This window comes from Erythranthe guttata, chromosome 11 (assembly GCF_056151865.1).
Source record: "Erythranthe guttata isolate IM_541 chromosome 11, IM_541, whole genome shotgun sequence".
Classification (NCBI taxonomy): Eukaryota; Viridiplantae; Streptophyta; class Magnoliopsida; order Lamiales; family Phrymaceae; genus Erythranthe; species Erythranthe guttata.
Window position 1 is genome coordinate 3,767,364 of NC_142543.1, and position 22,406 is coordinate 3,789,769.

At 34.2% G+C, this 22,406-nt stretch overlaps 3 protein-coding genes across 5 annotated transcripts; 1 reads left to right on the plus strand and 2 right to left on the minus strand.

The window, feature by feature from the left end:
- Positions 1-5,504: 5,504 nt before the first annotated feature.
- Positions 5,505-7,787, plus strand: LOC105970852 (GDSL esterase/lipase At1g28610-like). Its single transcript, XM_012995675.2, has 2 exons — positions 5,505-6,819; positions 6,939-7,787. Exons 1-2 carry the CDS (start codon positions 5,560-5,562, stop codon positions 7,458-7,460), a joined length of 1,782 nt encoding a protein of 593 aa, XP_012851129.2. The 5' UTR covers positions 5,505-5,559; the 3' UTR covers positions 7,461-7,787.
- Positions 7,645-10,480, minus strand: LOC105971018 (E3 ubiquitin-protein ligase AIRP2). Of its 2 annotated transcripts, none has more exons than XM_012995865.2 (6): positions 10,151-10,480; positions 9,736-9,863; positions 8,670-8,832; positions 8,506-8,572; positions 8,171-8,423; positions 7,645-8,088 (listed from the first exon to the last, which is right to left on the minus strand). In XM_012995865.2, the coding sequence occupies exons 2-6, from the start codon at positions 9,825-9,827 to the stop codon at positions 7,878-7,880; spliced, it is 786 nt and encodes a 261-aa protein (XP_012851319.2). In that variant the 5' UTR covers positions 9,828-9,863; positions 10,151-10,480; the 3' UTR covers positions 7,645-7,877. The 2 variants fall into 2 exon arrangements, with proteins under 2 accessions (XP_012851319.2, XP_012851320.2); XM_012995866.2 differs by lacking the exon at positions 10,151-10,480 and adding an exon at positions 9,955-10,058.
- A 5,483-nt stretch (positions 10,481-15,963) lies between these two features.
- LOC105970936 (Leucine-rich repeat protein kinase family protein) lies at positions 15,964-20,987 on the minus strand. Of its 2 annotated transcripts, XM_012995762.2 has the most exons (15): positions 20,672-20,987; positions 20,047-20,593; positions 18,988-19,499; positions 18,763-18,895; positions 18,609-18,680; positions 18,455-18,523; positions 18,162-18,233; positions 18,010-18,078; positions 17,734-17,897; positions 17,396-17,634; positions 17,117-17,243; positions 16,973-17,038; positions 16,704-16,890; positions 16,490-16,622; positions 15,964-16,412 (listed from the first exon to the last, which is right to left on the minus strand). In XM_012995762.2, exons 1-15 carry the CDS (start codon positions 20,742-20,744, stop codon positions 16,092-16,094), a joined length of 2,784 nt encoding a protein of 927 aa, XP_012851216.2. In that variant the 5' UTR covers positions 20,745-20,987; the 3' UTR covers positions 15,964-16,091. The 2 variants fall into 2 exon arrangements, with proteins under 2 accessions (XP_012851216.2, XP_088681779.1); XM_088825653.1 differs by having other exon boundaries at positions 16,973-17,243; positions 20,672-20,956.
- Positions 20,988-22,406: the final 1,419 nt, after the last annotated feature.

Consider the following 22,406-nt stretch of genomic DNA (forward strand, 5'->3'; position numbering starts at 1 on the left):
ATACTATAGGTTTCATTAGCATTAACATTAGCATTAACATTAGGGTATTAGGATTATAATTAACATTATCATTACCATTAGCATTACGATTAGGATTAACAGTAGCGTTAGAATTATGATTGGTATTAGCTGGGATTAAGATTATGGTTAGGATTTTCATTAGCATCAGTACTAGCATATTAGAATTAGGATTAACATTAACATTACACCCATTAGCATAATAGTAATAACATTACCATTAGCATTAGGATTAGAATTATGATTATGATTAGAAATAGAATTAGCATTAGAATTTAGATTAGTATTAGGAGTATGATTAGTATTAACATCACCATCATCATAATAGGATTATGATTAACATTAACAGTAGCATTAGCATTAGCATTAGCATATATTAACTGTCTTAGACAATAATATTAATAATATTACTGTTCGGGAAAATAATATTCATAATATTACTAATCCAAGTAACATTGCTGGAAAAATGTGAAAATGAGTTGAACCGTAATTCTATTAGATTTCGCAATATTAGAAAAACAACCCAAGTGACATAATGATCAACAGATGTTTAATAGAATTGATATGAATTTTCAAAAACTTTCCTAAAATAGCAAAATTTCATTTATATGAGTCGAAATGAAGTCGGATCACCGAAATCAGACGCGATTCATGAGCGGAGCTCATGGGTTTTGTTCGTCGAGCTATTTTACTGGGATAGGGTTATTAACGTGCTATTAACACTCAAAAAAGCCCTAACGGCCATTTTACAGAAAAATGAGAAAATGAGTGAAAACATAATTCAAATGTATCTCGGAATTTTAGAAGTAACAAAATCTGACGGAATCCTCATCTGAAATTTCTATGAATTGATATGAATGTTCTAAAAAAAATCCTAAAATAGTAAAATTTGATTTTTGTAAGTAGAAAAGGTGTCGGATCACCGAAATCTTACGCGATTCATGAGCTACGGTCATGAGTTTTTCAACTCATTTTTGCATTTTCCAAACAAAATTGTCGTTTTTTCCCAACTAATTAATGTTTGTTTAGTTTTAATTGCACGTTAACAACCCTATCCCAAGCCAACGACCCGACCAACAAAACTCATGACCATAGGTCACGAATCGCGTAAGATTTAAGTGATCCGACGTCTTTTCGACTCACAAAACTCAAATTTTATTGTTTTAGGAAATTCTTAGAAAACTCATATCAATTCACAGATACATCAGATGAGGATTCCAACAGTTGTGTTACTTTTAAAATTCCGAGATGTATTGGAATTAGGTTTTAACTCATTTTCGCATTTATCTTCTAAATGGACGTTATCCCGGTTTATTAGGGTTTTTTGAGTATTAATAGCACGTTAACAACCCTATCCCAAGCAAACGGCCCGACCAACAAAACTCATGATCGTAGCTCATAATTGCGTAAGATTTCAGTGATCCGGCGTATTTTCATCTCATAAAAAACAAATTTTACTATTTTAGGAAATTTTTAGAAAAATCATATAAATTCATAAAAACATCATATCAGGATTTCGTCTGTTGTGTTACTTCTAAAATTTCGAGATATATTAGAATTATGTTTTAACTCATTTTCGCATTTTTCAGCGAAACGGTTGTTATCCCGGTTTATTAGGTATTTTCGAGTATGAATAGCACGTTAACAACCCTTTCCCCAGCAAAACGGCCCGACGAACATAAATCATGAGCATTGCTGATGAATCGCATCATATTTCTGTGATCCGACTTCGTTTCGACTCATAGAAATCAAATGTTGCTATTTTAGGAAAGTTTTAGAAATTTCATATCAATTCATATAAACATCTGATGATGTTTGTGCCAGTTGGGTTTTTTTCTTATACTGCGAAATCTAATAGAATTTTGGTTCAACTCATTTTCGCATTTTTCCAGCAAAATGGTCGTTTTTTCTAACTAATTAAGTTTTTTTTTTTAATTGCATGTTAACAACCCTATCCCAAGCAAACGATCCGACCAATATTAGATTTCACAATATTATAAACAACCTAACTGAGAGAATCATCATGGGATATCTATATGAATCGATATGATTTTTCTAAAACTTTCCTAAAATAGCAAATTTTGATTTCTATGAGTCCAAACGAAGTCGGATCACCAAAATCTAACGCGATTCATGAGCATAGCTCATGAGTTTTAATTTTCCGGCCGTTTCGCTTAGGAAAGGGTTGTTAACGTGCTATTAATACTCAAAAAACCTAATAAATTGGGATAACGACCTTTTTGCAGAAAAAATGCGAAAATGAGTTAAAACCTAATTCTAATGTATCTCGGAATTTTAGAAGTAACACAAATGACGGAATCCTCATCTGAAGTTTCTATGAACTGATTTGAATTTCCTAAAATAGTAAAATTTGATATTTGTGAGTCGAAAGGCCGTCGGATCACCGAAATCTTACGCGATTCATGAGCAAAGCTCATGAGTTTTGTTCTTTGGGCCGCTTTGCTTGGGAAATGGTTGTTAACGTGCTATTAATACTCAAAAAACCCTAATAAATCGGGATAACGACCATTTTACAGAAAATGCGAAAATGAGTTAAAACCTAATTCTATTTTATCTCGGAATTTTAGAAGTAACACGACAGACGGAATCTACATCTTATGTTTCTATGAATTGATATGGATTCTCTAAGAATTTCCTAAAATAGTAAAATTTAATTTTTGTGAGTAGAAAAGGCGTCGGATCACCGAAATCTTACGCGATTCATGAGCTACGGTCATGAGTTTCGTTGGTCGGGCCGTTTGCTTGGGATAGGATTGTTAACGTGCAACTAAAACTAAAAAAACCTTAATAAGTTGGGAAAAACGATAATTTTGCTGGATAAATGCGAAAATGAGTTGAACCAAAATTCTATTAGATTTCGCAGTATAAGAAGCAACCCAACTGACACAATCATCATCATATGTTTATATGAATTGATATGAAATTTCTAAAACTTTTCTAAAATTGCAACATTTGATTTATATGAGTCGAAACGAAGTCGGATCACCAAAATGTGACGCGATTCATGAGCCTAACTCATGAGTTTTGTTCGTCTGACCGTTTTGCTTGGGATAGGGTTGTTAACGTGCTATTAATAATAAAAAAAACCCAAATAAACTTGGATAACAGCCATTTTGCAAAAAAATGCGAAAATGAGCTAAAACCTAATTCTAATGTATCTCGGAATTTTAGAAGTAACACAACTGGCGGAATCCTTAACTAATGTTTCTATGAATTGACATGAATTTTCCAAGAATTTCCTAAAATAGTAAAATTTGATTTTTGTGAGTTGCAAAGACGTCGGATCACCGAAATCTTACGCGATTCATGAGCTATGGTCATGAGTTTTGTTGGTCAGGCCATTTGCTTGGGATAGAGTTTTTAACGTGCATTTAAAACTAAACAAACCTTAATAAGTTAGGAAAACCGACAATTTTGCTGGAAAAATGCGTAAATGAGTTGAACCAAAATTGTTATAGATTTCGCAATATTAGAAAAAACCCAATTTGTAGAATCAGATGTTTATATGAATTGATATGAATTTTCTAAAAGTTTCCTAAAATAGCAAAATTTATTCGTACGTCGGGCCATTTTGCTTGGAATAGAGTTGTTAACATGTTTATCATTGTATAGCATATGCAGGTCAATTGCATTGTATTGGATTTGTTGCATGCGTGTCAAACAAAATAACAGTGATTGTTTGGATCAAATTCAAGATTTTAACGTTCATATGTTATTATGGTTGTACAAGTTTGGGACCAACGATATTCGTTCTTATTGTGAGGAAATTAAAACCTTCGATGTTTAGTTTTTTTCATTTATTTCGACTTATTTCATCACTTACACCATACAAATTAGTTTTCTATTTTTTTTAATATTTGCTACTTCTTTGTATTACATATCAACAATTGATCTTACTATTTCGAGAACCTTTTTATTATTCAATATTTGTTTTACGGTGAATACCCCGTGCGATGCACATTACTTTTTGATTTCTGAAGTTTCAAGATGAAGGAAATATACAACTTATTTTACAACTTATTGTTACTATTACATATTATGTATGAATGAAGTTCCTTTTTATCAAGATAATATAATATAAATTGTATTTTTTTTCTTACACTTTTATGTTATCGTTTATGTTTCAGTAATGCGTATTACATATTGCATATGAATAACAAAAAATGAGCAGGTTACTCGCAATGTATTAGATGAGCTATAGGTGATGTCAATGCATCTGTTATAAAACACTTTCTGATAACTAAGTTTCATGTTAAGGATCCGAGTGCATCAGATGAGATAATTGTAACAATTGGGTCAACTGATATATCTTTTTTGCTCCCATTAATGAAAGTGTCAGTTTTGTGAATAATCTTTTTTTGTCGATCATACCTGGAGAGAAGAAGGTCTATTTCAGCTCCGATAGTATATGCAAGGAGGAGTTATTATCGGATGTTAACGCAAAAATATATTCTCCGGAGTTTCTCAACGCCATATCATGCACCGGAATTCCACCACATAAGTTGACATTGAAAAAAAGTGTTCCCGTTATGCTCATCAGAAATATTGATCAGGTCAGAGGATTGTGCAATGGAATAAGGCTTCAAGTTATTAATATTACTCATTTGTAGGTTTATTTTAATTATACTATGAACTTGCTATGGACTCCGCTCACTATATTTTATGAAGGTAATTTTTTTATAGTGGTTTTATGCCATTAAACAGTTAATTGGTATTCCTTTGATAACAATTTACCTATTTTCGTATGATCATGTACAACATATGCAAATCAGTTGCATTGTATTGAATTTGTTGCATACGTTTAGGGCGGTTGGTATGAAACAAAATAACATTGATTGTTTGGATCAAATTCAAAATTTCAACGTTCATATATCATTATGGTTGTACAAGTTTGGGACCAACGATATATTCGTTCTTATTGCGAGGAAATTAAAACTTTCAAAATTTAGATTTTTCATTTATTCCGGCTTATTTCATCTCTTATACCATACAAATTAGTTTTTTTTTTTAATATTTTCTACTTCTTTGTATTACATATCAACAATTGATCTTACTATTTTGAGAACCTTTTTATTACTCAATATTTTATTTATGATGAATACCCCGTGCATCGCACGGGTGTAGTACTAGTAGCATATAAATTAAAACAACATATTTTATTAGTTATAAATAATAATAAATACATAAAATAAAAAATAAAAGGAAAGAAAGAAAGCCTCCCTAAAACTAAATATTCCATTAAAGATTGTGTTGACAACAAGTACACACAAACCACCAGTTTACTGCATTCCTACAATAGCCATTGCAATAAAAGAAAAAACCAAAGAAACAACCACATCAGTAAGCAGTTAAGTTAGTTACCTGAACAAACACCACAGAGCCAATGTTCTTTCCTAGGATCAAGGATCACCTCCCCCAACACAAAATTAGCCATTACTAATTGCATATATAAAAGGGACAACTTCAACACACAACAAACAAAATAATATCAAGAAATAATTAAAAAAAAAAAAATTAATCATGAAAAAATCCAGCTGTCAATCTCTTTCACTCTCTCTGTTGATAGTAACAATCCTCCTCCTCTCATGCAGCACCCTTTCATCTGCACACAAGAAAAACAAAACCAAGAAGAGCGGCGGTAACAACGTTGACCATGACCATGACCATGACCAGGGCCAGGGCCAGTTTTCCGCCTCGGGCTCGATCAGTTTCAACGCCGAATTCAAGGGCTGTTTCTCCAAAGTCTTCGCCTTTGGTGATTCGGATACTGACACGGGCAATGCCGAATTCCTAGGAAGCGGGTCGGAAGAAAACACTAACAACGTCTCGGCAGATGATAATTCTTCGTCTTCTTCTTCTTCGTCTTCGTCTTCATCTTCGGCTTCGGCTTCGGCTTCCTCTTCTTCTTCCTCTTCTTCTTCTTCTTCGTCTTCTTCTTCGACGCCTTCTTCTTCTTCTTCTTCGTCGTCTTCGCCCACTTCTTCGCCTTCTTCTTCTTCTTCCACGCCTTCTTCTTCTTCTTCGACGCCTTCTACTTCTACGCCTTCTTCTTCTTCGACTCCTTCTACTTCTACGACGCCTTCTACTTCGACGCCTTCTTCTTCTTCGACGCCTTCTACTTCTACACCTTCTACTTCTACACCTTCTTCTTCGACACCTTCTACTTCTACACCACCTTCTTCTTCGACACCTTCTACTTCTACACCTTCTTCTTCTTCTACACCTTCTTCTTCTTCTTCGACGCCTTCTACCTCTACGCCTTCTTCTTCTTCAACACCTTCTACTTCGACGCCTTCTTCTTCTTCTTCTTCCACGCCTTCTTCTTCTTCTTCCACGCCTTCTTCTTCTTCCCCTTCTTTTTCGTTCAAAAAGTCCATGAGCGGTCAACTCATGGTCGATTACCTCTGCGATTCTCTCTCTCTGCCGCCACTCTCTCCCTACAAATCCAACTCTGCGGATTTCAAGAACGGGGTCAACTTTGCCATAGCGGGGTCCACCGCGCTCGCGACAGATTTCTTCGCCTCGAAAGGTATTAACTGCCCGTTTTGGAACAAAGCCCTAACGAGCTTTCAGACACAGCTAGACTGGTTCGAGCAGTTCATGGCGAAGACTGGGTGTAACGAAGGTGGGGGTGGGGCCCTCTGCAATGCTGACATGGAGAACTCGCTCTTCTGGCTGGGCGAAATGGGAGTTTCCGACTACGTCACTTCTTTCGGCTCGCCCGTTTCGCTTCTCAGTCTGACGGAGCTATCTGCAAACAACGAATGCAATATCCTCAAGGTACGTATATTATACAAACATAGTACTGCTGTAATAAAATTTTGTACTAAAAAAGCAATCATTAACAGAAAAAAGCAATCTTTAAAAAAAATTGTATTAAAAAAGCAATCTTTTAACAGACATTGCTAGAAAAAGGAGCAAAGTACGTCGTTGTACAAGGATTGCCCCCCGTCGGCTGTCTCCCCATATGCATGGCAGCCAGTTTGAAACTCGACCGCGACCAAATGGGATGCGTGGGGAGCGTGAACAAGGGAATCATGCTCCACAATCAAATTCTTCAGACGAAGCTCGAGAAATTCCGAAGGCAGTACCCTAACTGCACGATCTTGTACGCTGACTACTGGAACGCGTACCTTACCGTTTCGATGAACCCGAAAAAGTACGGAATCGAGGAGCCCTTCAAAACCTGCTGCGGCACCGGCGGAGGGGAGTACAACTTTGACAGGAACTCGCCATGTGGGTCCGACAACACGACCCCCTGTCAAGATTCTCAGAAGTACATTAACTACGACGGGGTCCACCTCACCGGAGCAATGTACAAGCACGTCACCGATCTTTTCCTCAATCATGGCTTCTGTCAACCTTCTTTCAGCGAGCTTATCAAGATCAAGAAGAGCGTGAGTGTAGAGATAAGCGCATAGGCACAAAGATTCTAGAAGTTTCCGCTCCGGATAATGCATCAAGAGAGCGAGATAATAATAATAAATAAACAATAAATAATTATAGGATATAGCTTATAGTAAGTAAATATTGTTATTTTGGTCGATTTTTTTTTCGGGTAGTTTTGCTTAACCATGCAATTGTACGAGTTACGAAGAAGAAGAATTGTAGGCAAGGCAAAAAACAAGTCTCAAAGAATGCTTTGAGAACTTTTTATTGATTGTAATGTTTCTCCTATCGCACCCCGCATGTACAAAAGCGGTTATTATTCGTACAATTTAATAAACGGAGAAAACTTTTTTTCCTTACCCGGACTCTATTTACATCTTATAAGGTCGGCTTCTGCTATATCTATATATATATATATATATATACCCCCATCTCCGCTTCGTTTGGCATTATATCAGATACTCGTAGTACATCAAGAACAACGCGTCGGGGGAATCTTTAGGCAGGTTTCTGACGTAAAGGTAGAATCTTTGCAAGTCTTCTGTGGTGACAGCTTCCGGATCGATGACATCATCGCTGCCCGTTAGCACCCATAAATCGGTCGACTTTACTCTTTTTAAACTACCGCGGCAGAATGGGCACGATTCCGATCTCGTGCTCCTAAAATTCGAAAAAAATAATTTAGGACGAAAAAAAAAAATCCGATCTTTAATATAATTGCGGGTTTTAATTTAAATTTTACCAGTCGCGGTAACAGTTTATACACATTGCATGGCAGCAATTAGGTGTGACCATTTTGGTGCATGGTTCTAAGCATATTCCACATTCATCGTCTCTTGCGGGTTCTATGTTGTTGTTGTTGTCGTATGCTCGACTATCTTCTTCGAGTCTTTTCTTACTAATGTTTTTCCGAACACGGTTTTCGATGCTCGAATTCAAACTGTCCTGTTCCACCATGTTGTAATGGAGCTGCTGAAGTGACGGCAATATGACAGCTGGCATTTTTTTTTATCAACAACGAGAATATTTATAAAAAAAAATTCGCACAAAGACGAGCGGATAAAGAAACCGACAAACCGTAAAACTCTCTAACGGAAGCTTTCCGTCCCTGTGTCGAAATCTTCGGCCTTCCGTCTGCGTACACCTGAGAAATGAAATAAAACGAAGAATGTGAACTAATGGAATTACGTTGCGTTAATAATAATCGGAAAGTAAAAAATGATTGGTGATCGATTAATTACCTTGTAAATAACGATGTGAAAAAGGCTGAAGTAGCTCGATAAAAAGCAGGAGCACGAACAATCGACCCACCGAAGGAAAAATAGAAAGAGCGGTGCTAACTGATTGTAGACGAGTTTCATTTGAAGACGTGCGCCTCCCTTAGCTCTTGGAATTGCTCCAGCCCTAAGAAAAAAAACGAAACGATAAAAACGGCTAATTCGGCAAGATAATTAATTATGTTATCGTTTCCGTTTTTTTATTTCTTAATATAGAACACGGCACCGACACGACGAAATCAGAAGTGATACGCAATAAATTTTGCGATTAAAATGGCTGTGACATGCCGTATCAGTTATCGTTATCGCACATCAAATCTAGTGTCGAAATAAATAAATCTCCGACGAAAAAAATCGGAAATTGCAACAAGTTGAACAGTGACATTGCACTCGAAAAATGCAACAGCTATTTTCTATACACCTTTTAACAATTCAATGCTTGCATGTCTTAATCGTGTAGGGAGAGACCTAAAAACCGACAATTGAAAAGAAAAAAAATCCAATAATTCGAGGAGAGAATGGTGATGTCATCATTTCCAGCTCCGACTTCTTAATATAGCACATAGCACCACCGATGTAGCGAAATTGGAAATTTTTTTAGCAATAAAATAGCGGTGGTGTTCTGTATCTCACATCAATCTAGTGTATGAATTAAAAGAAAATCTCTGATAAACAAAATAGTAAATTTGCAGCAAGTGGATCAATTCACCAAAAAAACACCGAAATCGACAGCAACCGATTTCTCGAAAAATGCAAATTCTGTTGTCTACACACCTTTCAACAATTCAACACTTGCATGTCAAATGACAGAAAAACAAGAAACACCAAATTCACAAAAAGAAAGGATTTTTAGATAGAGAGAAAAAAATACCCAGTTAATAGAATTAAAATCAAGAATCATTAGACTCAAAAATGAAGAACCCACAATATGCTCAAACAAACCAGATATTACATGCATGCCCCTAAGATAAAATGTGGAAAAAATTACACACAAAAAAAAAAAAAAAAAAAAAAAAAAGCCCCAGCTTACAAATCATTTGCATGTTGAATATCAGACTCCAAGAACTTGAGGGAATCCTTGTAAGAACTTCTGCCCAGCTTCTCGTAATACATATTCTCCATTTTGCCCCCACTTTCTTGATTCTGTTCTTTCTTCCTCTGTTTTATAAATATATAAAAAAAAATATTAAAATGCACAAAAGAAAAAAAGAAAGCTCTTTTTTTTTAAGACAAGTACAGATGAACCCACCGAGCTGCAAGAAGAGAAGGGTTGCGGTGCTCTTATTTAAGAAAGAAAAGAAAAACCCAACATTCATTACAAGAAAACAAAATGCTTAGACAAGAAAGAGAAAAAGAAGAGAGAGAGAGAGAGAGAGAGAGAGAGAGAGAGAGAGAGAGAGAGAGAGAGAGAGAGAGAGAGTTGCAAAACTTTTGATCTCTCTAACCTTCCTTTCTGGTGTGTCTTTTAGCTCAAAGCTCCAATCTTTATTATTACCACCACCATCTTTTTTTTGTCTTTGCTGCACTACAAAGTGCCGTAATTTGAGCCTCACTGTGTTGGTGTTTGTTGGGGGAAGAAGGGTTTTTTCTGTTTCAGACAGAGGAATTTAATTATGATGCAAGAAGAGGAGGAATTGGAATTCTTGTCTTTAAAAAAATTAATTAATTTTTTTTTCTTAATTTTTTTTTTTATTTTTTTTTTCTTGTTATTATTATGATGAATTGAAAAAGTTGGGTTGGCTTTGTTTGTTGTTGCAAATGATGCAATAGTTGTCATCATATTATATATCTTTTGCCCTTTTTCTACTCACTTTTTCAACCAAATCCTCAATAAAAGAATCAATTTTTATTTATTTTTGAATTGTTTATTGTTCTTGTTTACAATTTAAAGGTGTGGGGGAATTTGTTTATTTTATTTGTTGGGAATTTGTTTAATCGTGAAAGTGAGATAACAATGTCAATGGATTGTGATTCTTGATTATTTTTTAGAACAAGATTCTAGTTGTAAAGATTAAGAAAATCAGCATTAACTAGTACTTATTTAGTAGTTTATTAATTAATGATACTATGATTGTATGGCAACTTGTGCTATTTCTTGTTTTTTGTTGATGCAATAAGTTATTTATGTTTAAATAATGATCAAGGGTTTTTCTTGGACCACACAAATCTATATAGGTGTACCGGGTAAATCTACACTCGCGTGTAATAGTTTGTAAATCGTACGAGAAACATAAATTAGACCAGGTTAACCATTTATGACAAGTTCGACCTAGCGACTTTTGGCAAAGGAATTCGAACTTGGATCAGTTGGCACGAACTAACTTACTCCAACCACTAGGTCATCCATTGATATGAAGAAGAGTATTATTTGCCCACAATGGTGACTTAATTTGTTATGTCTAACGATCCAAGTTCGATTCCCCATTTTTAATAGTTTTAGTTAAATTAAGTTCGTTGCACATAGATTGCCAATACGATTTACACGTTTCGTTAGTGAATTTTATCCATTACACGTTTATGATTGCGGTTTATAAGTTAAAAAAAATTAAATTAAAAATGAAGGGTATTTTAGAATTGTAAATTAGAACTTGCAGCCTTTGATTGAAAAGTCAAGAGTTGAAGGCTTGGTTAGGTAATTAATCAATCTCTTCAAAATTCAAGATTAGTGGTTTATATTGTACTATATATTTGTTTTGCTTGTATAATTATGACTATAAGTCTTGCCAAGTTCTTGTTTAATTTTTGTGGCTTTAATTTAAGTCATATTAATATTTTCATAAATGAGATGTCCAAACCTAGGTATGCTTGTTGTACAAACATATAAATTTTAGGATAAATTACAACTGTCTCCCTAAATAAAGTGTACTTACAAAAAAAAATTCATTTTTTGAGAAATTTCATCGAACTCCTTGCAGTTTGTAAATTTCTTAGATTTACCTTCTAGGAAATAGTGTTAATGAAAAATTCTACAGATTTAAGTAGTAAATGTAATTATAAAAAATTGAGGGGGTTTTATTAATAAACTTTATCTAAGAGAGTGGTCATAATTTACCCTAAATTTTGTAGTTATTTAGATTTATTAATACTAGCATTTTTTTCCCCGTGCGATGCACGGGATATTATTTCAAGAGTAAAAAAAAAATCAATTTAATACATAATAAAAAAATATAGTACATGCACATAGTAAAGTTTAATAATGTAGTATTATTCATGTTTAATGTAACATTAACTTGTTTATATTTTACATATTAAGATTTATAATTCAAATAATCCAAATATATAAATTTAGACTTAACAAATCGAATTTCTATCTTTATCTCTTAAGATTTAGACATATTGATCAAAAATAGGAGATTGATAATTGTTGAAAATTAATAGAGAAAAAATATTAAAAATAAATAATTAAGAAAATACCATTAGGGTTTTTAGGGTTGCCCAGCGTTTCTTTCTTTTATATATACTAGTAATTGTACCCGTGCGATGCACGGGACAACAAATTGCATTCTTTTGATGTTGTAAGAATATAAACAAATGTTTGATGTATCGTATGATCAAAATTATATTATACTGGAACATTATTAAGTATACTACACACACAAAAAAAAAGGACATAACTTTACTGTTGAATAATTTTCCAAATGAATTGAATTGTGGCTCCGCCCATTTTTGGTTAATTTTCTCAAATCATCCCTTTCAATAACATGTCCAATAACATATAAAATGAAATAATTGTTATACATAAAATTTGAAAACTTTGGTATAAATTAATGAAACACATAATTTAACAAAATGAAATTACCTATAAGCCATGATGGAAAAAGATGTAAACTAATTGCCACACATGCAATAGGATGAAGAAGAAGATAAGAAACAAAATCTAAAGTCGGGTTACCAAAAGAAGAAGCCTTAGGTAGGGAAGAAATAAAATTCAAATGTTGCAGACATTCTGTAAAACGATGTCACAAAATCCGCTAGGGATGAAAATCAGATTTATTTACCCTTTTCTGTAAAAATCGAAAATCAGATTATTATAAATAATATCTAGGAGAATTTGATGAAAATCGATAATAATATTTAAAATAATATTTCGGAGATAAAAATTTGATAAAAAAATCAAAAAATAATATTTAGGAGATAAAAATAAAAAATAAAATTTAAAATAATAGTTAGGAGATAAAAATTTGATAAAAAATCGAAAATAATATTTCAAATAATGTTAATGAGATAAAAGTTGATAAAATATGAAAATAATAATTAGAATAATATTTAGGAGATAAAATATGATTAAAATCAAAATTATTATTTAAAATAATATTTAGGAGATAAAAATTTGATAAAAATCGAAAATAATATTTAGGAGACAATAATCTGATAAAAAACGAAAATAATATTTAGGAGATAAAAAACTAATAAAAACATGATAAAACTCGAAAAAAATATTTAAAATATTATTTAGGAGATATAAATTTGATAAAATTCGAAAATAATATTTAGGAGATAAAAATCTGCTAAAAGTTGAAAATTATATTTAAAATTATAGTTAGGACTTAGGAGATATAAATTTGATAAAATTAAAAAAATATTATTTATAATAATATTTAGGAGATAAAAATTTGATAAAAATAAAAAATAATATTTAGGAGACAAAAATATGATAAAAATAAAAAATAATATTTAAAATAATATTTAGGGGATACAAATATGATAAAATTCAAAAATAATATTTAAAATAATATTAAGGAGATAAAAATTGAAAAAAAATTACAAATATGACATTAGGGTTTCTTTGGGTTGCCCTAGCGTTTCTTTCTTTTATATATAAGATATATATATATATATATATATATATATATATATATATATATATATATATATATATATTATAATTGAATTAGGTTTTTAGGTTGAGAATCAAGTCCACGGACCATAATCACACCACGTGGAAAGCAACAAATCTTTATAATTTTGTTTTAAATAAATAATCTTTCCACATATTCCTAGAATAACGAATTAGAATTTGCATTTGAGTCCTTTGTTTTTATAGTAAATGGCACTTTAATTTCAAATTTGATAAAACGACCATAAGATCATTAACTATACGTTCATGAAATTTGTTAAGTGTATGCATTGTTGAAAAGAACATGGAATAATATTTTATACAAATAAATAAAAAAAATATAACTTTGTTACTTAAATATTTTTCTAAAACAACAAAAGATATATTTTTAAGAGTATTAAATCTACCACAAACGTGCTAAAACATCAAATATTTCGTGACGTACGTATTTGTTAATAAACTTATGCTATTTCTTATGTTTTCGAAAACAACAATAACGTTCTTTTAATATTAGCAAATGACGTGTACAATGAATGTCGTATGAGATGACGTTATGTTTTTAATACAAATAAATAAAAAGCGGTAATATATTTGCGTTAATAATTTATTGAAACGACAAGATTTATATTTTGTTACTCTACTTTTTACTAAAACGACAAAAAATATCTTTTGGGGTATTAAAACTACGACTAACGTGCCAAAAATATATAATTTTTCATGACGTCGTTTTTTGTTAAAACGTATGCAATTTTTAATGTTTTCGAAAACGACAACAACGTTCTTTATATATTATCAAATGACGTGTACAATAACAACAGTACGCGATAAATTAAGAATTTCAAACAAGTGGAATGTTTCTTCCATTTACTTAAATATTTTACTAAAAAAAATAAAACGATAACTTTAACCAAAATAAATCTCGAGTACGCCAAAATACGCAATATTGTCTAACATTTTCATGAAATTATCGTTTTTATACTAATTAAAAAATGATATGCATTAAATAACAAAATGAAAAATTGTATAGAATTGCAAGTAAATCTAGAATATCTTTTCAATTCTTTCATAATTTTAACTAGGTTAATTTTACATAATATTTGAATATATTTATTTTGTCCAATAATTAGTATGAATTCCAACGTATAGGGAATGAAATACATTGATTTTGTGAACTATAATAAATTATGATTTTATTTTATTTTAGTTGGAAAAAAAAATGGAGGCTGATTTTGTTTTAAGGTAAATACTCCCTCGGTTCCTAAATAATAGTTTTTTTCACATTTGCACGAATCTTAAGAAACTCAATAAATATGTATTGATTTTAGAAAAATAGATATTATTAGACCAAAATACTCTTATTTATTAATTAATGTACATAGAGTTTTGGAGAGTTAATAAAGGCATAATTGAAAAATATGTAATTAATGTAGTGTTGGAATTCTAAAGTAACAGATAATATGAAACAAAAAAATTCTTAAAAGTGACAGATATTATCGAACGGATCAACGGAGGGAGTGGTTAATTAATGAGTGAAGGGTATTTTAGTCAAATCAGAGTATTTTAAACCAAATTGTTGACGGATAAATTATTGAGGGGTGAAATTGAAGTCAATTAGAACTATAATATAAGGACTAGTTTGAAACTCGACAAAAAAGTCGGGGGTGAAAATATATTTATCAAAAATCAAGAAGCCCCAGCCCACTTCATAATGGAACTCACCATAAAACACCAAACAAGGATCAAGATTTCAAGAATGGTGGCTTCTGGCGCCAAGCCATTCATTACACGGCAAGACCCTTTTATTCAATTCTCTTGATAAAATTGCATTCATCTTGATTATTTCAATTTCAAGATTTTCAATTTTTTATTAAATTTAGGGTCAATTACGGGCCAACTCTCTGCGGTAAAATCAAATTACGAAAACCCCCTCACATTTGGGTAATTACAACCACTCTTCAATTATGAATCTTCTTACGCGTCCACACACTATTACGGTGTCAAATGGAACATAAGCCTCTAGATTCCGTGCAATGTTCTTTAGTTTGTATTAGTTTTGTGCAAAAATTGCAGTTTCTGATGCACCACAATTTTATATATTTAGAAGCCAAGAAACACATCTGATCATCTTGATTTAAAATGTGGAGATCTAATAAGTTAAAACATGTAAGAACTGGAAAATATTCCACATAATCTAGAAGATTCCATTAAACTTGAAACCGCAATGGTGGACGTGTAAGAAGATTCATGGATGGTTGTAATTACCCAAATATAAAGGTGTTTTTTCGTAATTCGACATTACCTCAGGGGGGCCTGTAATTTAGTCATAAATTTATAATTACAAGATTCAGTTATGAGTTACCATATAACAGACATGTTAATGCACTAAAAATAAATGTAACATATGTGTAAAGATTCTCTAAATTTAAGTATAAACAAATTAACTGCAAACCTGAGTTTCTGTATGTTAGCTGAAGAATATTACCATTTTACCATGTCGTAAAAAAAAATCGCACACAGCATTCGGGTTTATCGAAAAAGCGGCTAATTCCTTATCTAGCTGAAGGGAGTAAGGAGCCGTTAGAAAGGTCGGGACTTTGGATATCGAGAAAGCTCGTTAGTAGTGTTTTTCTCGAAGACTGTCCTTTCGTCGAACTCTCGATAGAATCTAACTTATCCGTTCCTTTCTCGATTTTGATCGCATCTTGTACGGCAAGTATAATCTCCTGCATTCTTGGTCTGGCGGTGCTATGTTGCTCGACGCACTGGATCGCTACTTCCGCTACTCTCCAAACCGATTCGACTTTCATTGTTCCGATAAGTGTGGGGTCCGTTATGCTGATTACGTCTCCTTTCCGAATCAATGCCCTTGCCTATAAATTGAAAAAAAAAATTTAGAATTTTTTTTTTGGATGGAAAAAAATATATATATGCAGCAACGAGCGTATACCCAATGAACGATGCTCCAATCGGAACCGTATTCCTCGGTCGAAACAGGCTTTCGACCGGAGATAAGTTCGAGGAGAACAACTCCGAAACTGTAGACGTCACTTTTTTCGGTCAATTGTTGGTTTGCGTAGTACCTGTTTAGGACACAACATTAGTTAGTTTCGACGTTTAAGACAACATAAATGCAAAGCCACGATTTTTTTTTTTTGGCTTACTCTGGATCGAGATAGCCAACTGTTCCTCGTGCCACGCTCGATACGTGTGTTAGGTCTTCTTCAGCTTGCCTCGATAGTCCGAAATCCGATACCTTTGCCCTCATGTTTATATCTAGGAGAATGTTGCTCGTTTTCACGTCTCGGTGAATTATACTAGGGTTGCATCCGGTGTGCAAGTACTCTAAACCTGTAATCGAGTTATTTACACGACAGTTCTAAAAAAATGTTTTTATTTTCGAAGGAAAAAAAAAATTAAAAAAAGTTTCCACCTTTAGCTGCATCTTCAGCAATTCGAAGACGTGCTAGCCAGTCTAAGTGCTTTTGATTCTCGGAATCTGTCGAAAAAGAAATTCGAGTTAGTTTATTATCATTTCTCAAAATATCGAAACTTTTCTTTTTTGAGGGGTGCAAACCATTTATATGATCTCGTAAAGTCCCGTTATGCATGTACTCGTAGACGAGCATGCGTTGATGCTCTTCCTCGCAATATCCGATCAAAGGAACCAAATTCCTGTGATGGATTCTCGACAGTAATGCCACCTGTAAGTATTATAGTACCTCGTTAATATTACGTAAGAAAATATTATCCGGTACAAAATATTTGTCTTGCAAGTGTTTGTTATATATATTATATGCATTCTTGAAAAAAAACATCTGACGAATTTCGTAACGGGGTCGAAAAAATAAGTAACCTCCGTAATGAATTGTTTGGTGCCGTGACTAGACGAATCAGCCATCGTTTTAACCGCCACCTCTTTTCCGTCCGTTAATTTTCCGTAATACACCGGTCCGAAACTTCCTTTACCGATTTTCTTCGAGAAATTATTTGTAGCTTCTTCTAAGTCCGATAGAGGAATGTAGTATGCCACACCTTCGTCGCGCGCAATTGAGTAGCCTGATAAAGGCCTGGTGCTCGCACGCCACGAATTTCCTATTTTTTTTTTTTTTTTTCCGCACGAGATGAAAAATTTGAATTTATACGAACGAAAATTGGAAATGATATATTTTATATTAGAGGTACAAAATTAACCTTTCTCGTTTCTGTGTAGGGTTGTCCTCGACCTAGATCGACGAAGCAACAAAATGCTTAAAATCGATAGGACAATAAGTGTAGCCACTATGCCGATCGAAGCTCCAAGTATTACTCTGCTACGTTTTTTCGTTGTTCGTTTAAGATGCGGATTGCCTTCGTAGCTGCCAAAAAACGGGGAAAAAAATAAAGTACAGCATTTTGTTATTTTCGGTAGTTTTTTTACATAGCAAAGTTCATTTTAATCGATTACATTCGAGATTCTTCGAAACAAACCTGAAAGTTAAATTTCCTCTTAGCAACGACGACGGTATTTCCCCGCTCAAAGAGTTGTTCTGTACGTACCTGCCGGAAATAACAACACGCAAACGCAGCTTCAATAAATATACCGAGACTTATAATTGAAGTTGATTAAAATAAATGCTTACAGTTCTTGCAAGTACGGCAGTTTACTGAGGTACGAAGGTAACGAACCAGTCAGTTGGTTATTCTCTAGATGCCTGCAAACCACAAACGAAAAACGAGATTATTAAAGAACGGTTTAAAACTAGCTAACGTTAATTGTGGTTGTTTTCATTTTTTATGCTAGCTCGTATGTCTTATATACGTCGGGCGATTCGAGTTTCGATCTTCTGACACGGATTTGTAGCCACGTATTCATGCATAGTTTTTTTTTTGACCTGATCACGACCTGATAAAACGAATTGATTGAAGAACTTACAGTATTTTCAAATTGACGAGGTCGCTCATATCGGGAATTGTCCCGATAAACGAGTTTCCGTCTAGCCACCTATAATAGAAGTAGAAGTAAAAAATCAGTATTGAATAATGATTCGGAAATTAAATTTTGAACTCGGAAATGAAATCACTCTTACAATTCCGTCAATCCTTCCATGCTATTAACCTCTCGTGGTATTTCGCCCGTCACATTCTTACCTGACAAAAAACTGTTCGAACAAGTCATTGTCGATAAAAACGTTGAACAATAACCGTTATTATGCACAAAACTCGAGATAGAAAAAGACTTACATCTTGGTAATTCTCGGTGGTGACGTGGCGCTACAAGTCAACCACTCCCAATTCGTCGGTAAACAAGGATCACCGCCTTCGTTCGCCCATTCACTTTGTTCAGACATAGCTAGCAGAGCATCAAGGCCACTCACTTCGGTACGTAATAACACACACACACACACACATTTAGGTAACTAAATAATGTATCTAGTTGAATTAAATCACATTTATATATTATCCTACCGTCTTTTTCATCGGTCTTAGCGGCAATCTCCACGTATCTACTAATCTCCATTGCGTTCAACAAAGGTCCTCGTGTCGAGTCTCGTGTTTTCTTGAACTCAAACGTCAGAACGAAATCCAGCGAGACGTTCATGTAGCTAGGCTCGTACAACGTGTAGCTTCCATTGGCATTCTCTGCTATGTTCACTACCGCGTTGCTATAGTCCGGCATGTAAGGCAGCTCCATTTTGAATTTCCTAGTATCGTTCGGTCTCAAATCCTCGATTTCCGCAAAGTAAGCGTAAGCTCGTGCGTTGGCCGGAAAATCCTCTAGATTCAGCCTGTAGCTTATGCTCCCTCCAGTTCCAATCACCGCAGTTTGCATCACTTTGACTGGCGGATATTCTCGTGTGTTCACATCTATGCTTTTCGTCGTGTTGATCCTCTCTGTCCCGGGGGCCGCCCCCACTAAGAAATTCGCCCTTCGATCGAGATCCGATTCCCATATCCGATCGTATGGGTCGTCAGGATACCTAATTTAAAAAAAAAAAAAACGAACTTCATTCGATTTTTCGTGCATTATCGAAATGGTTCTATATTTATGTAGTCGGTTATTACTGAACCGACTACAGTTTCTGTATCTTGAATTTAATTTTGTTTAGAATCAGACTAGAAAATGGTCAAAATTACGTTCTAAAGTCAAAACAGTAATACTAAAATTGAAACGACATATAACACTCCAGTATCGAAATTAATAATCATATACAGTTATTACTGAACCGACTACAATTTCCGTATCTTGAATTTTGGCTGAATCAGACTAGAAAATGATCAAAATCACGTTCTGAGTCAAAACAGCATTACTAAAATTGAAACGACATTTAACACTTCTGTATCGAAATTAATAATCATATACAGTTATTACTGAACCGACTACAATTTCAATTTCTGCATCTTGAATTTTGTGAGAATCAAACTAGAAAATGGTCAAAATCACGTTCTGAGTCAAAACAATAACATTACTTAAATTGAAACGACATATAACACTTAAGTATCGAAATTAATAAATTAAATACATACCTTATCGCTTCTTGGCTTAGAGCACCGAAATTAATTCTTTCGGCAACTTTCAAGTAGAACTCATCTTCGTAATCGGTGGCGTACATGGACAAATTCAAAGGCCGCAGCTCGAGGGTCGATATAAACGGAGATCCGGTGGTGGCGCAGCAGAGGCACACGTGTATCGAGCTCGACGGGGCCCGCACGATCATTTCCTTCACGTAGGTTCTAGAAGCTTCCATCACGGCCACCGTCGACCATTTCGTGGCGTCGATGTACAGCTGGAACTTCGGGTACGTGCCCTCGGTCACGGAAGTGCCGTACAGAAACGAGGCACGGACAATGTAGCGCCGCCTCTCCTCCGTGTCGAGCTTGTAGCAGTACTTTCCGGCGTCGGTCGGGAAATCGCGACGCGTGTTGTAGTGGACCGGGGTTTCGTTTGTTTCGCCGTCGCCTACTTGAACCGACCGGCCTCGGGTTTGGATTCCCGAGTCGGAAATCCATGACAGGCCGGTCGTTTTATCGGTGTAGTTGGCGGTTGTGCCGCCGCAGTCTATGCTGATGAACTCTGCATGATTAATCCTTAATTAAACCCGAGATTAATCTTATCTTAAAAAAGTGATTAACTTGCTTAAGAAGTACTTACCGGTAAGTTGGCCGAAAATCGATGGAGTTGTTAAGCAGAGGAATGTGATGAAGAAATGTGAAGCAGATCTCATATTTTGAGATCAGAAGCAAAGAAAATTTCTTGTTTTTTTCTGTGTTTTTTGTGATTATCACAAAGAATAAAGAGAAGTGGTTAAGCTGTAAAAAAAAGTGCTTCTTCACTCAGCTTTAGCTTTTCTGACTAATGAGGAGTCTGTGTTGATTGTTCATCAGCTTCGTTTTCAGGTTTTAGTTGCTTTTTTGAAAAGAATCTTATTTAGCATATATGACACTAGTGCAATCCATAAAAGTAAGATAATTGTTTTTATTATTATTTGGTAATTTTTATTTTTATTTTGAAATAAATGAAAGGGTGGTGATATACGCAGGCCAAATTAAACATTCAGGCACTTTTTTACCATGGTTTTTTTACCTTTTTACCATAACTATTTACCTTTTGTACTATTCCTACCAAATCCTATAAAATATAAAACTCAACATTCAAAGTGAAAAATTTCAGATATTCAACAATTTTTGCGATGGATCCAAACAACTTAGACCCGAATGTAAGTTTTTCGTTTTTTTCCCGAAAATTCATCTACTCGTGCGAATTTACGTGAGCACTTGCCAAGTGCTCGTGTAAATTCACACGAGTAGATGAAATTTATTTTTTATTCATGTGCTCGTGTGAATTTACGCGAGCACTTGGCAAGTGCTCGCGTAAATTCACACGAGCTCAAGAACTATTTTTTTTTTTTTTAATTAGCTCGTGTGATTTCACACGAGCAGGGGAGGTTTGCTCGTGTGAAATCACACGAGCAGAACGTCTCTGTTCGTGTGAAATCACACGAGCACCACAATTTTTTTTTTTTTTTTTTTTTTTATTCTTTAGTTTTATAATTTGCTAATTACATTAATATAAAAACAGGAAGTATACATAGATGTGGATGAAGATATTGAAACATTCGAGCTACATGATTTCAGTGAATTTTTCACAATTTCGACTGCATTTGATAGTAAAGATGCACTAGTCGAGTGGGCGATGAATATGGCCATCAGTCATGGACATGAGATTAGGCGACAGTCTTACCACGAGGGCCGACAATATTTGACTTGCAAAAGAGCCTATAAGAGTCGAGGAAAAAATGCAGAGGTCGAAACAAGCCGGAAGTCCGGTTCAATAAAGTGTAAATGTCCTTTTGCGCTATGGGGTAAAGAGGGTCGTGATGGATTATGGCGTCTTACCATCAAAAATGGCAAGCACAATCATAATCCTCATAAATATCCACAAGGACTACGTTCGCTAAGTCGCCTTACTGAAGAGCAACGAGAAGTGACAAAGATACTGAAAAAGAGCCATGTGAAGCCGAAGGAAATTTTGCATCATCTGAGGCAGATGAATCCGGATACGGCTGCGTCCTTGAGAGAAGTGTACAATGAATCACAGAAAATTAGACGAGAGGAAATGAAAGGAAAAACAGTTATACAACATCTGTGGCACGAACTAAGTGAGAGTGGATACAGCAAATGGCATCGAACAAATCCAGCTGGTGATACAGTGCAAGACGTTATGTTTGCGCACCCTGATTCAATAAAGCTTTTGCAGTTATTTCCATACGTCATCCTGATGGATTGCACGTACAAGACTAACAGGTAATAATTATTTAAATGTGTATTACATTTATTATATATATATATAAGAGTTGACTAAATTATAATTACCTTCATGTAGATAT